The sequence below is a fragment of the Onychomys torridus genome, chromosome 10, assembly GCF_903995425.1.
Source record: "Onychomys torridus chromosome 10, mOncTor1.1, whole genome shotgun sequence".
Lineage (NCBI taxonomy): Eukaryota > Metazoa > Chordata > Mammalia > Rodentia > Cricetidae > Onychomys > Onychomys torridus.
Window position 1 is genome coordinate 35,622 of NC_050452.1, and position 13,294 is coordinate 48,915.

Genomic DNA, 13,294 nt, shown 5'->3' on the forward strand with positions numbered 1-13,294 from the left:
GCCTGGTCTACAAAGTGAGATCCAGAAAAAGGCTCCAAAGCTACACAGAGAAACCCTGTCTTGAAAAAAACAAAAACAAAACAAACAAACAAACCAACAAAAGATAATCCCACACCAATGATACCAAGGAAGGGAAACACACAACACTACCATCAAAAAATAACAAAAATTAAAATCACTTGTCATTAATATCCATTAATATCAATGGTCTGAATTTGCCCATAAAAAGACACAGAAAGGACATGAAAACAGGATCCATTCTTCTCTTCAACTTCAAAGACAGATACTACCTCAGAGTAAAAGGCTGGGAAAAGACTTTCCAATCAAAAAGACTTTAAGAAGTAAGCTGGTATAGCTATCCTAATATCTAATAAAATAAACTTTAAACTACGATCAATCAAAAGAGATCAGGAAGGACAATACATATTTATCACAGGGAAAAATACACCAAGATGAAGTCTCAATTCTGAACATCTATACCCCAAATACAAGGGCACCCACATTTGTAAAAGAAACATTACTAAAGCTTAGATCACACATCAAATCCCACACACTAGTAGTGGGAGATTTCAACACCCCACTCTCACCAATGGACAAGTCTGCCAGACAGAAACTTAACAGAGAAATAAGGAAACTAACAGACATATGATTCAAAAGGACTTAATAGATATCTACAAAACATTCCACCTAACAAAAGAATATACCTGCTTCTCAGAAACCCTTGGAACCTTCTCTAAAATTGATCACTTGTGCAGTCACAAAGCAAATCTCAACAGATACAAAAAAATTGGAATAACCTCCTGTATTTTATCTGACCACCATGGCTTAAAGTTAGATTTCAACAACAAAAGTTACAGAAAGCCTAGAATCACATGGAAACTGAATAATACCCAAATGAATCATCAATGGGTCAAGAAAGAAACTATAGATTTCCTAGAATTCAATGAAAATGAATGTACAACATACCCAAACGTATGGGATACTATGAAAGGAAAATCCATAGCTCTAAATGCCACATAAAGAAGTTGGAGAAATCTCACTTAACAGCAAACCTGAAAGCAAAAGAAGCAAACTCACCCGGGAGGAATAGACACCAGGAAATAATCAAATTGAGGGCTGAAATCAATAAAATAGAAACAAAGAGAACAATACAAAGAATCAATGAAACAAAGAATTGGTTCTTTGAGAAAAATCAACAAGATAGACAAGCCCTTATCCAAATTATCCAAAAGGCAAAGAGAAAGCATCTGAATTAACAAAATCAGAAAGGAAAAGAGAGATGGAAAAACAGACAATGAGGAAATCCAGAGAATCATCAGGTCATCAAAAACCTGTACTCCACAAAATAGGAAAATCTAAAAGAAATGGACAATTTTCAGGACATCACATACCAAAGTTAAATCAAGACTAGATAAACTATTTACATAGACCAATATTCCCTAAATAGAAACAGTCATTAAAATTCTCCCAACCAAAAAAAGGCCAGGACCAGATGGCTTCAGCACAGAATTCTACCAGATTTTCAAAGAGAGCTCATACCAATACTCTTCAAATTGTTCCATATAATAGAAACAGAAGGAACATCACCAAACATTTTTATGAAGCTACAATTACCCTGACACCCGAACCCTGCAAAGATGAAACAAAGAAGGAAAATACAGACCAATCTCCCTCAGGAATATTGATGCAAAAGCATTCAATAAAATATTGGTAAAAATGAATCCAAGAACACTTCAAAAACATTATCCACCATGACCAAGTAGGCTTCATTATAGGAATGCAAGGAAGGTTCAACATACATAAATCTGTCAATGAAAAACACCATATAAACAAACTGAAAGAAAAAAAAAAAAACAACAACAAACGATCATCGCATTGGATGCTGAAAAAGCCTTTGAAAAAAATCCAACACCTCTTCATGATAAAGGTCTTAGAAAGATCAGGAATACAAGGAACATACCTAAACATAATGAGGGCAATTTACAGCAAGCCGACAGCCCACATCAAATTAAATAAGAGAAACTCAAAGCTATTCCACTAAAATCAGGAACAAGACAAGGCAGTCCACACACCCCATATTTATTTAATATAGTACTTGAAGTTCTAGCTAGAGCAATAAGACAACAAAAGGAGATCAAGGGGATAGAGATTAAAATGGAAGAAGTCAAACTTTCACTATTTGCAGATGATATTATAGTATATATACATATATGTGACCCCAAAAATTATACTAGGGAACTCCTACAGTTAATAAAAACCTTCAGGGGCTGGAGAGACGATTCAGAGGTTAAGAGCACTGACTGTTTTTCCAGAAGTTCTGAGTTCAATTCCCAGCAACCACATGGTGGCTCACAACCATCTGTAATGATGCCCTCTTCTAGCCTGCAGGGACACATGCAGGCAGAACACTATGTACATATAAATAAATAAAAAATGATAATAATAATAAAAAAAAAGCACCTTCAGTAATGTGGTAAGATACAACATTAATTCAAGCGGCAGGCAGGCAGAGCGGACTGAGCAGCAGAGGCAGGCAGGCAGAGCGTGCTGGAGCTGTGGCCGCAATTGTAATAAAAAACAGAAACTGAGCTACCACCTGCTGAGGAGTCAATGAAAACAAGCTCCTAATCAAGAGCTTGCAACAGGTACACCTTTAATCCCAACACCTGGGAAGGATCCATCTCCAGGGGAGGAGACCAGAACAGATCTAAACACTGTCTGAGGCCAACCCAGGGCCCAGCTGCGGATCCTGCGAAAACCAACAACTTGGAGGTGTTGCTGAGACTACCCAACTCAGCTGAAATCCATCCTGGAGAGGAATCAGAAACCTACAGTGAAAAGCTCCCTTAGAGAGGAAATGAAAAACTCCATTAAAGAGGAAGTGAAAAACTCCCTTAAAGAGGAAATAAAAAATTTTCTTAGAGAAATGGAAGAAAAAACCAACAAAAAATTGGAAAAAATCAAAGAAAGCCAAGAAAAAGTAATTAAACAGACGAAGGAAACAATCCAATTTCTGAGAAATGAAATTGAGACAATAAAGAAAACACAAACTGAGGGAAGGCTGGAAATAGAAATCCTGACTAAACGAACAGGAACTACAGAAACAAGCATAACCAACCGAATGCAAGAAATGGAACAGAGAATCTTGGACAATGAAGACACAATAGAGAAAATAGATTTATCAGTCAAAGAAAACACTAAAGACAAAAAAGTTGTAACACAAAACATCCAAGAAATTTGGGACACCATGAAAAGACCAAAATAATAGGGATAGAAGAAGGAGAAGAATACCAACTCAAAGGCACAGAAAATATATTCAACAAAATCATAGAAAAAAACTTTCCTAACCTAAGGAAAGAAATACCTATGAAGATACAAGAAGCTTACAGAACACCAAATAAGCTGGATCTGGAAAAAAAAAGTCCTCTCACCACATAATAATCAAAACACTAAACATACAGAACAAAGAAAAAATATTAAGAGCCGCAAAGGAAAAAGACCAGTAACATATAAAGGCAAACCCATCAGAATAACACCAGACTTCTCAATAGAGACTATGAAAGCTAGAAGGTCCTGGACAAATGTTATGCAGACACTAAGAGACCATGGATGCCAACCCATACTATTATACCCATCAAAACTCTCAATCACCATAGATGGAGTAAACAAAATATTCCATGATAAAACCAGATTTAAAGAATACCTGTGTAGATGTAACCGGCTTGTTAAATAAGAAACACAGAACCTATTGCAGAGTTAAAAACCACGAGGTCAGAGCAAGAGCGGAAAAACCTTACCCTTCACTGCTTCTGCTGTTCTTCCTCTCCGCAAGAGAGCGACCTCTCTGTGTCCTATCTTTTTTATAGATTTTCTGTTCTGTTTTCTCATTGGTTGTAAACCCAGCCACATGAACTCCTCGTCACTGCCTGTTTGTACAGACCTCCAGGTCTTCTATGGTTGCTATTGAGATTAAAGGCGTGTGTTTGCCATGCTGGCTGTGTCCTTGAACACACAGAGATCTACCTAGCTCTGCCTCCCAAGTGCTGGGATTAAAGGCATGCATCACTACCACCCAGTTTCTGCTCCGGCTTGCTCTGACCTCAAGGCAACTTTATTAACATATAAATAAAATCACATTTCAATACAAATAAAATATCACTATATACCTGTCCACAAACCCAGCCCTACAGAAAGCACTAGAAGGAAAAATCCAACCTAAAGAAGCTAAACATACCTATGAAAACTCAGGCAATGGATAATCCCACACCAACAAACACCAAAGAAGGACAACACAACACAACCACAAAAATAAGAGGACTAACAATCACTGGTCACTAATATCCATCAACATCAATGGTCTCAACTCACCAATAAAAAGACACAGACTAACAGAACGGATAAGAAAACAGGATCCATCCTTCTGCTGCATACAAGAAACACACCTCAACTTCAAAGACAGACACTAACTCAGAGTAAAGGGCTGGGAAAAGGTTTTCCAAGCAAATGGACCCAGAAAACAAGCTGGAGTAGCCATCCTAACATCTAACAAAATAGACTTCAAACTAAAATCAATCGAAAGAGATCAGAGTGGACATTACATATCAATCACAAGAAAAATACACCAAGATGAAGTCTCGACCCTGAACATTTATATCCCAAATACAAAGGCACCCACAGTCATAAAGGAAACATTACTAAAGCTTAAAACACACATCAAACCCCACACATTAGTAGTGGAAGTTTTCAACACACCACTCTCACCAAAAGACAGATCTACCAGACTGAAACTCAACAAATAAATAAAGGACCTAACAGATATTATGACTCAAATGGACTTAATAGATATCTACAGAACATTCCATTCTAACACAGAAGAATATACCTTCTTCTCAGCACCCCCATGGAACGTAGATACTCACATGCTCCAGAAGAGCATTTAACATTGCTGCTGCCGTTGTTGCTGTTATAACAGTGATGACCACCACTACTACTGTTTCTGGGATTGCCATTTCATAATTGGTTACTACAGCTAGCACAGTAGAGACCCTGGCAGCAAAAGTAGCTAACACAGTTAATTAGTTTTTCATTCTACTAGGCATGACAAATTTAAATCAATACATTTTGATTGGCTTTGAAAGTTATAAATATACAAATTCAAGTTCCATTTGCTCTCAGGCTACCATCTTACAAGGACTCCAATTTGCAGTAAGGCTCGTTAAGGAAGTTGCCTATAGGCTATGGGTGGGTTAAGACTTCTGTTGGTCTTTTCTGTGTAGAACACACAGATTGCAAGTCCAGCACCACTTAGAAATCTTTGGCAACAGTTAACTCTGTAGCTCTCACACGATTGAGCCTGTATGATAATGAGTATTCAGAGATGGGTAATGCCAACCTAAGACAGAACACCTGTGTGGCTTGGACAGGTGTCTCCATGATGGGTAAGGTGACATGCTGATGTCCCATGCAACCTAAGTCAGAAGCTCAATTTCTAGTAAAAGGGGGGGGGGAAACTGTAGGGCCCTGGCCCCTGTTTTGGGTAACTGTTGCATTGCTTGCCGACCTTGACCTTGATATCCTCCCTATGCTAATTCCCTGCGAGATTCCACCCTCCTGAATGCTTAAGGGAAGCTCCTTGTCTGTGTATCCAGCATTAACATATTAGATGCAAGATTGTAAAACATTACAAGCGGGGTTGGGGATTTAGCTCAGTGGTAGAGCATTTACCTAGCAAGCGCAAGGCCCGGGGTTTGATCCTCAGCTCCAAACAACAACAACAACAACAACAACAAACCAAACAAACAAATAAAAACATCAGAAGTGAACTTCTGCCCTCTGGGGTTCTCCCATTGTGTTGTAAGCCTGTATTTAAGACCTCCTCCCTCCTTCAATAAACAGCATTCAGCATTCAAAAGAATTAGAAGAAGAAAGAGGAGGAGAAGAAGGAGGAGGAGAAGGAGGAGGAGGAGGAGGAGGAGGAGGAGGAGGAGGAGGAGGAGGAGGAGGAGGAGGAGGAGGAGTCGTCAAGATCATAATGGGGAAACCCATAGAGACAGCTGACTGGTGCTAGTTGGAGCTCAGTGACTCTGGACTGACAGCTCGTGAACCTACATGGGACCAAACTAGGCCCACTGAATTTGGGTGACAGCTATGTGGCTTGATCTGTTAGTGGGGTCCCTGGCAGTAGGACCAGGACTTATCCCAGGTGCATGAACTGGCTTTTTGGAACCCATTCCCTGTGGTGGGATACCTTGCTCAGCCTTGATACAATGGAGAGGGGCTAGGCTCTCCTTCAACTTGGTATGCCAGACTTTGTTAACTACCATGGGAGGCCTTACCCACTCTGAGGAGTGGATAGGGGTAGAGTGGGAGGGAGGTGAGGAGGCGGAAGAAGGGGAGGGAGGAGGGAACTGGGGTTGGTATGTAAAATGAAAAAAATTTTAACAAATAAATATATTAAATTAAAAAAAAGATTAACTCAAAAAAATCAGTGGCCCTCCTATATACAAATGATAAATGGGCTGAGAAAGAAATCAGGGAAACAATACCTTTCATAATAATATAAGCCACAAATAATATAAAATAACTTGGGCTACCTCTAACTAAGCAAGTGAAAGACCTGTATGACAAGAACTTTAAGTCTCTGAAGAAAGAAATTGAAGAAGATATCAGAAAATGGAAAGATCTCCCATGACATTCAATGCAATCCCCATCAAAATACCAACACAATTCTTCACAGACCTGGAAAGAACAATACTCAATTTCATATGGAAAAATAAAAAACCCAGGATAGCTAAAATAATCCTGTACAATAGAGCAGCAACCTCTGAAGGCATCACCATCCCTACCTCAAGCTCTACTATATATTTACTCACTCATTAGGGAATACTAACTGTAAAGCAAAGGATAACCAGACTACAACCCACAGCTCCAGAGAAGCTAGCTAACAAGGAGGACCCTAAGAGGGACACATAGATCACCCAGCGAAGGAGAAATAGATGAGATATACATGAGCAAACTGGGGGTAAAGGTGTGTAGTGGAGGGCAAGGGATGGGGGATGAGAACATAAGTGAACGGAAGGTTTGAGCTGGATCATGGACAGAGTGAGAGAGTAAGGAAGAGATACCATGGTAAGTGACGACATCACGGTATTAGGGAGAATTACAGTGCTAGGAAAGTTCCCAGGAATCCATAAGGACTACTAGCAATAGTTGAGAGGGTGCCTGAACTGGCCTACTCCAGTAATCAGATTAGTGAATACCCCTGTCATCATACAGCCTTCATCCAGTAACCGATGGAAGCAGATACAGAGATTCATGGCCTGGTGCCATGCCGAGCTCTAGGAGTCCAATCAATGAGAGAGAGGAGGGATTCAATGGCAAGGGACATAGAGATCATGATGGGAAAACATAAGAGTTGGCCAGCCAAACTAGTAGAACCTCATGAACTGTGGACCAATAGCTGTGGAGCACCCATGGTACTGGACTAGGCCCTCCAGACAGATGTGGCAGTTGTTTAGGTTGAACTGGATAGGGGACCCCCAAGCAGTGGGATCAAGATGGGTCCCTGGTGCATGAGTGGGCTTTTTAGACCCCAGTGCCTATGGTAGCACACCTTGTGCAGCCTTGGCTCAGGGGGAAGGGCTTGGACCTGCCTCAACTCATGTACCAGGCTCTGCTGACTTCCCATGGGAGACCTTACCTTGGAGGTAGGAATGGGGAATGGGTTGTGGGGAAAGGCTGGGGGGCAAGAAGAGGGAGGAGAGAGGGATCTATGGTTGTTATGTAAAATGAATAGAAAATTTCTTAATAAAAATAATAAAAGAACTGATGGCATGTTTGAGGCAGTCTCATTAATAATGGGGAGAGCGTACTAGAAAGATTTCTTACCAAGAGCTGCTGCTCAGCAGAGTCACTGGGTCAAATCCAGCAAGCAGGAGATGTGGCAGCCACTCTTTATATTTTGTTTGTGCTTTAACTGCATAACTTATAAATTCAGATGTATGATTCCAAGGAGCCAACAGGCAAACTTTCTTCAAAAAGCAGCAGAACATTGAAAACTTCTCATACTTGAGGCAGTATGCCAAGTGAAGTTCATTTAACTGGGCTCCATACTTCAAAAGAATGTTCACAATTCCAAAGAAGTCATAGCTTCACCAAAAAGTAAGACAAAATACAAAGAAGTTTAAAAGTTAGACTTCTATACAACAAATACTTCTTAACAAATTTTTAATAGTAGTTAAAAATGAGAACAAGAATGGCAGTTGGGATAACCAGTGGCTTTTACATGCAATGAGTTGAAATGAGGTAATGAAGAAAGCTTTTACATCTTAATTCCTCTGCACTGTTATGCTTACAACTATAAGATTTTTACATCCTGGGCTACCAAGTGAGTTCTAGGAAAGGCGTAAAACTACACAGAGAAACCCTGTCTTGAAACGCCCCCTCTCCCCAAAAAAAGATTTTTTAAGTGCCTTGACAAAGACACCTTTTCTTTAGATATAATGTTTTGTATAATTAGGCATTTCTCCTAAAATTTTTTTTAAAGTTAATGAACAACATGATAAATACCCAAAGAGTAATTCATTCTAGAAAGCTCCATGCTATGTAGTCTTAGCCAATTTCCACTCTTTTATATTTGGCCAGCATGTATTATAACTATCATACAGGAAAGCTTTTCTAATGAACATACTTAACTTCCTTTTTTTTTTTTTTTTTTTTTTTTTTTTGGATTTTTCAAGACAGGGTTTCTGTGTGTAGAATTGTACCTTTCCTGGAACTCGCTTTGGAGACCAGGCTGGCCTCGAACTCACAGAGATCAGCCTGCCTCTGCCTCCTAAGTGCTTGGATTAAAGGTGTGCGTGACCACCGCCCGGCACCTTAACTTACATTTTAAAGTTAATCTTCCTTATCAGGCACTTTAATGAAATAAACATGTATCATTTTTATCTATTAAATTTGCTGTTTAAAAAAAGATCATCCAATACTGACAGATGCACTGAAACTGACTGAAAGCAGATGCAATCCTTATTTGAGAGAGCCACTTGGTAAGGCTACAAAAAGAACACAGACCCTGGAGTCACCTAAAGTGAGGTACTTTACTTTTCTGGCACTACATAGGTATTTATGAAAATAAATAAATAAATGAAATACTACATATATAATAAATATACTTATTTAGTTAATATATATACATTTAAATATACTTATATAAATAAATATAAAGTGTATATAAGTATTAAAATTTTCAGACTTCTTATTCAGTAATATAATCTTTGGAAATCTGTCCAAAAGACAAAATTGAAGATAAATTGTAACCCATCTGTAGAAATATGTTATTAACAGTACTATCTGTAGCAGACTTTAGAAATTACAACCTAAACATTCAACAACAAAGAATCAGGTAAATAAGCATAACATATTACAGCCATCAAAAATGCAATTATGAGTTACATGTTCATATTTTAAAAACTCTTTATAATGTTAAGTTTCACAAAGAATAATAAACATATATGTTCACTGTGCACACAACTGATAAAGAAGTTATACAAGAATAAAATTATCTCCCTTTGAACTTGGCATTATATCATTTAAAAGAACTATAAATGTTAAAATATTTTCAATAATTATAATACAGAATCTAGAAAATAAGATTTTTATATTAAATAAATATAAAATGTCTAAACTATAGTCATATGAGAACAACTACTGTTTTTTTTTTTTTTTTTTTTTTTGATTGTGGAGCTGAGGGCCTTGCACTTGCTAGGCAAGCGCTATACTACTGAGCTAAATCCCCAACCCCACAACTACTTCTTAAGACACATAAAACTTGACAAGTGCAGTATAGCACATACCTTTAATCCTAACACTTGAGAGGCAGAGGCAGGCAGTTCTAGAGCCAGCCTGGTTTAGTTAGGTCAGCCAGAGCTACATATTGAGACCCTGTTTCAGAAAGAAAAAAAAAAAAAAATTCTCTAATGAGAAAACAAAAACAAAAACAAAAACAAAAACAAAAAAAACTGGAGAAAGCTTATACTGTATACAAGCCTGGAAAAATCAAAGTATAGGATGAAGCTATGACTGCAGGACAGAAGAGGGCACCAAATCTCATTACAGATGGTTGTGAGCCACCATGTAGTTGCAGGACCCAGGGAAAAGCAGTCAGTGCTCTTAACCTCTGAGTCATCTCTCCAGCCCCGGATGAAGCTATTTTTAAGCAAATTATAAACTCAATGTTCATCAATCTCTAAATACTTTTCAAAAGTACCTTTCAAATTAAAGCAATAGGCCCAATCATTAATCTGAGGAAAGTATAATAAAGAGTATAAAATTCCTTAAAAGTCTACAACTACAGGTGCAATGATGTATTTATTGTAAATATAAACTTATCCTAAGTGTCCAGATTTGTCAAACATTTGTAGTAGATCCATTCATCCCCCTACAATACCACAAGAAAAATTCTCAGAACATTGTTTCACCTTGCATTCCAAGTTTAACTATAGAATTGCTTTCATCCAATGTATTTTCTCTTAATTAGTATCCTAGAAAACATGCTCAATAAACCAACCCCAAACTTATTCCAATTAGTATACTCATAGCCTGTGTTAAAAGGAGAAAGAGCACACTCTCACAAGGCTTATGAAACTGGCCAGTGCTACAGTATAGGCACTCCCTTTTCCAACAAAATTATCATTCCCAAGGAAAAAAGCAAGTGTGAAATACGCTGAAGAATCATAAAACATTGTCAGCACACTCTGAGCATCTGGCACAGTTACTGTAAAAGATCTCAAACACAAAGGCATGCTCCATATGACCTTGAGTATTCCATGTCATTAAGCACAGTAAATTATCAGTTTTAGGTAATCTTTGGTTAAAATATAAATAATATGGATATATCTATATATGTCTCTTAAAATACTACTTCTCTCTATCTCAAGCCCTGGGTAAGCTCTTCAGATCCTAGAGGGAGAAAAAGTTTATCCTGCAGATGCAAACACCAAGAATTAACTGTGACATAAAGAGACAGCTCTTTGCCTAAATAGTGAACAATCTGAGGAAGTGAATTATCTGAGTAAGAAGAGAAATTTAAAAATTAAAACCCAACAAAAGCCTTATTTGATGGCCATTTTTCACCACTATGGAGTTTGATGTTTAGAAATAGACAGAAATATGGTACTTATATAAAAGAAGTACAGTAATAAAAAAATTCTACGTGAAACATGGTTTACTTTAATCAAATAGAAATGGACAAACATTTGGGGCATTTCATGTTCAATTAGTGAACAAAATGTTTAAGCATCTTATTAGCTAATTATCAAAATGCCATGGGGTTTTTAGCCATTGGCTAAAAATAAATTGAGAGCACTTAGCTATGTCTCATGGACCCACTCAAGAAAACTAGAATTGACACAATGACTCCTATGAACCTAATGTGGTATGAGTAACCGGTACCAGTAAGATACACAGACAAAATAAGCTCTGCTAAACTACATTCTCCTTCTATGGTCAGAACTAAGAGTACGAATTTATTCTTGCAATCTCTCAATTCCCATACTCCTTCCCCATTCAAAGTCATTCTTTCTTTATATTTTCTTATTTAGGCTGAGTTACTCCGTTGTGTCCTTGAGACACTAGCTTCATATCACTGTAGCTGATAACATATGAACGAACCTCAAGGAAGAAACTTCCTTTTGCTGTAGGATCTATTCAGTGGCAGAGGAAACACTTCCCATCATAGCATGAAGTGGAGAGAATGACCACTGGTTCAAAAAGAAATGCATCATTACATATATCCACCAAAAATGTTTCAGAACATTAATCCTGAGCTAAACAGAGAACAATTAAAAAAACCCCACAGAGTTACTATTTTATGTATTACTTTTGTCATCCTCTGATTCTACTTATAAGAGCAGGTAAGGGTTAACAAACACAGGTCAATAATATAAGGTCACAAGTACTAAATAGATACATTTCAGAGAAATACTAGAAAACAAATGAAAAAAGGCTTTTCCTCATTAATACCTATGTTAAGTAAGTATTAATTAAATCTTTATGTAACCCCCAAATCCCACCCACTCTCTGAGACTGCAACTGTTCCCTGAGACAAAGCCTGCCAGCACCCGACTGGACTAAGAGGTGAGTCTTTATCCTCATACCCGAGCACCCCAGCCCACAGGCTTTGGGCCCAGGTGCACAACCCTGCACCCCTACACTCCCACCCATTGAGTTACAGTTTCAGGCCAGTTGGCAGGAAGACCTCCTGCACACAGGGCAGACTACCACCATCCCCCATCAGACTCTGTAAACCAAGGCCCACCTCCCCCAAATCCCACCCATTCTCCAAGACTGCAACTGCTCCCTGAGACAGAGCCTACCAGCACCCAATTGGACTAAGAGGCCAGTTGGCAGGCAGACATCCTGCAGACAGGTGAGACTACCACCATCTACCACACAGTAAGACTGCAGCTGCTCCCTGAGACAGAGCCCACTAGTGCCAGTTGGCTGTTCCCTAAGACAAAAAGTCCATCAGCATCTACTAGACCAAGAGCTCCCACTGGATCAAGAGTATCAATCAGACCAAGAGAGGCTCCCTCAGACACAGACACTGCTTGCACCAAGTGGAGAAAGAGATGGGTAGACGCCAGTGCAAAAATACAGTCAACAACATAAAAACCAATATGGCTTCATCAGAACCTATATCAGCAAGACCTGAACATCCCAACACAGAAGAAACAGAAGATATCTACCATAAAAATGACTTTAAGAAGATATTAGAGTTCTTAAAAGAGGAAATGAAAATTTCCCTTGAAGAAACTGAGGAAAAGTCAATCAAAAAATGGGAAGAAATCAATAAATCCCTTGAAAGCCAAGAGAAAGCAATTAAACAAGTGAGGGAAACAGTTCAAGATTTCAAAACTGAAATGGAGTCAATAAGGAAGACACAAACTGAGGTAATGCTGGAAGTGGAAAATCTGAGTAAATGAACAGGAACTACAGATGCAAGTATAAGTAACAGAATGTAAGAGATGGAAGAGTGGCTCTCTGGTGTTTAAGATACAGTAGACGAAATAATTTCAGTCAAAGAAAACACTAAAACCAACAAAGTCATGACTGAAAATGTCCAGGAAATTTGGGACACCATGAGAAGACCAAACTTAAGAATAATAGGGATAGAAGAATGAGAAGAATACCAACTCAAAGGCACAGAAAATATATTTAACAAAATCATAGAAGAAAACTTTCCCAACTTAAAGTAGGAAATGCCTATAAAGATACAAGAAGGTTACAGAACACCAAA

The 13,294-nt window shown here is 38.3% G+C and overlaps 1 protein-coding gene across 2 annotated transcripts in view; it reads right to left on the bottom strand.

Moving 5' to 3' along the window:
• Window positions 1-13,294, bottom strand: part of Asb3 (ankyrin repeat and SOCS box containing 3) — a 115,090-nt gene that overhangs the window by 16,546 nt on the left and 85,250 nt on the right. For both annotated transcript variants that reach the window (XM_036200159.1, XM_036200158.1), the window contains exon 8: window positions 7,888-8,148. In XM_036200159.1, the coding sequence (XP_036056052.1) occupies window positions 7,888-8,148 (261 nt within the window). The remainder of the gene's footprint in view (window positions 1-7,887; window positions 8,149-13,294) is intronic.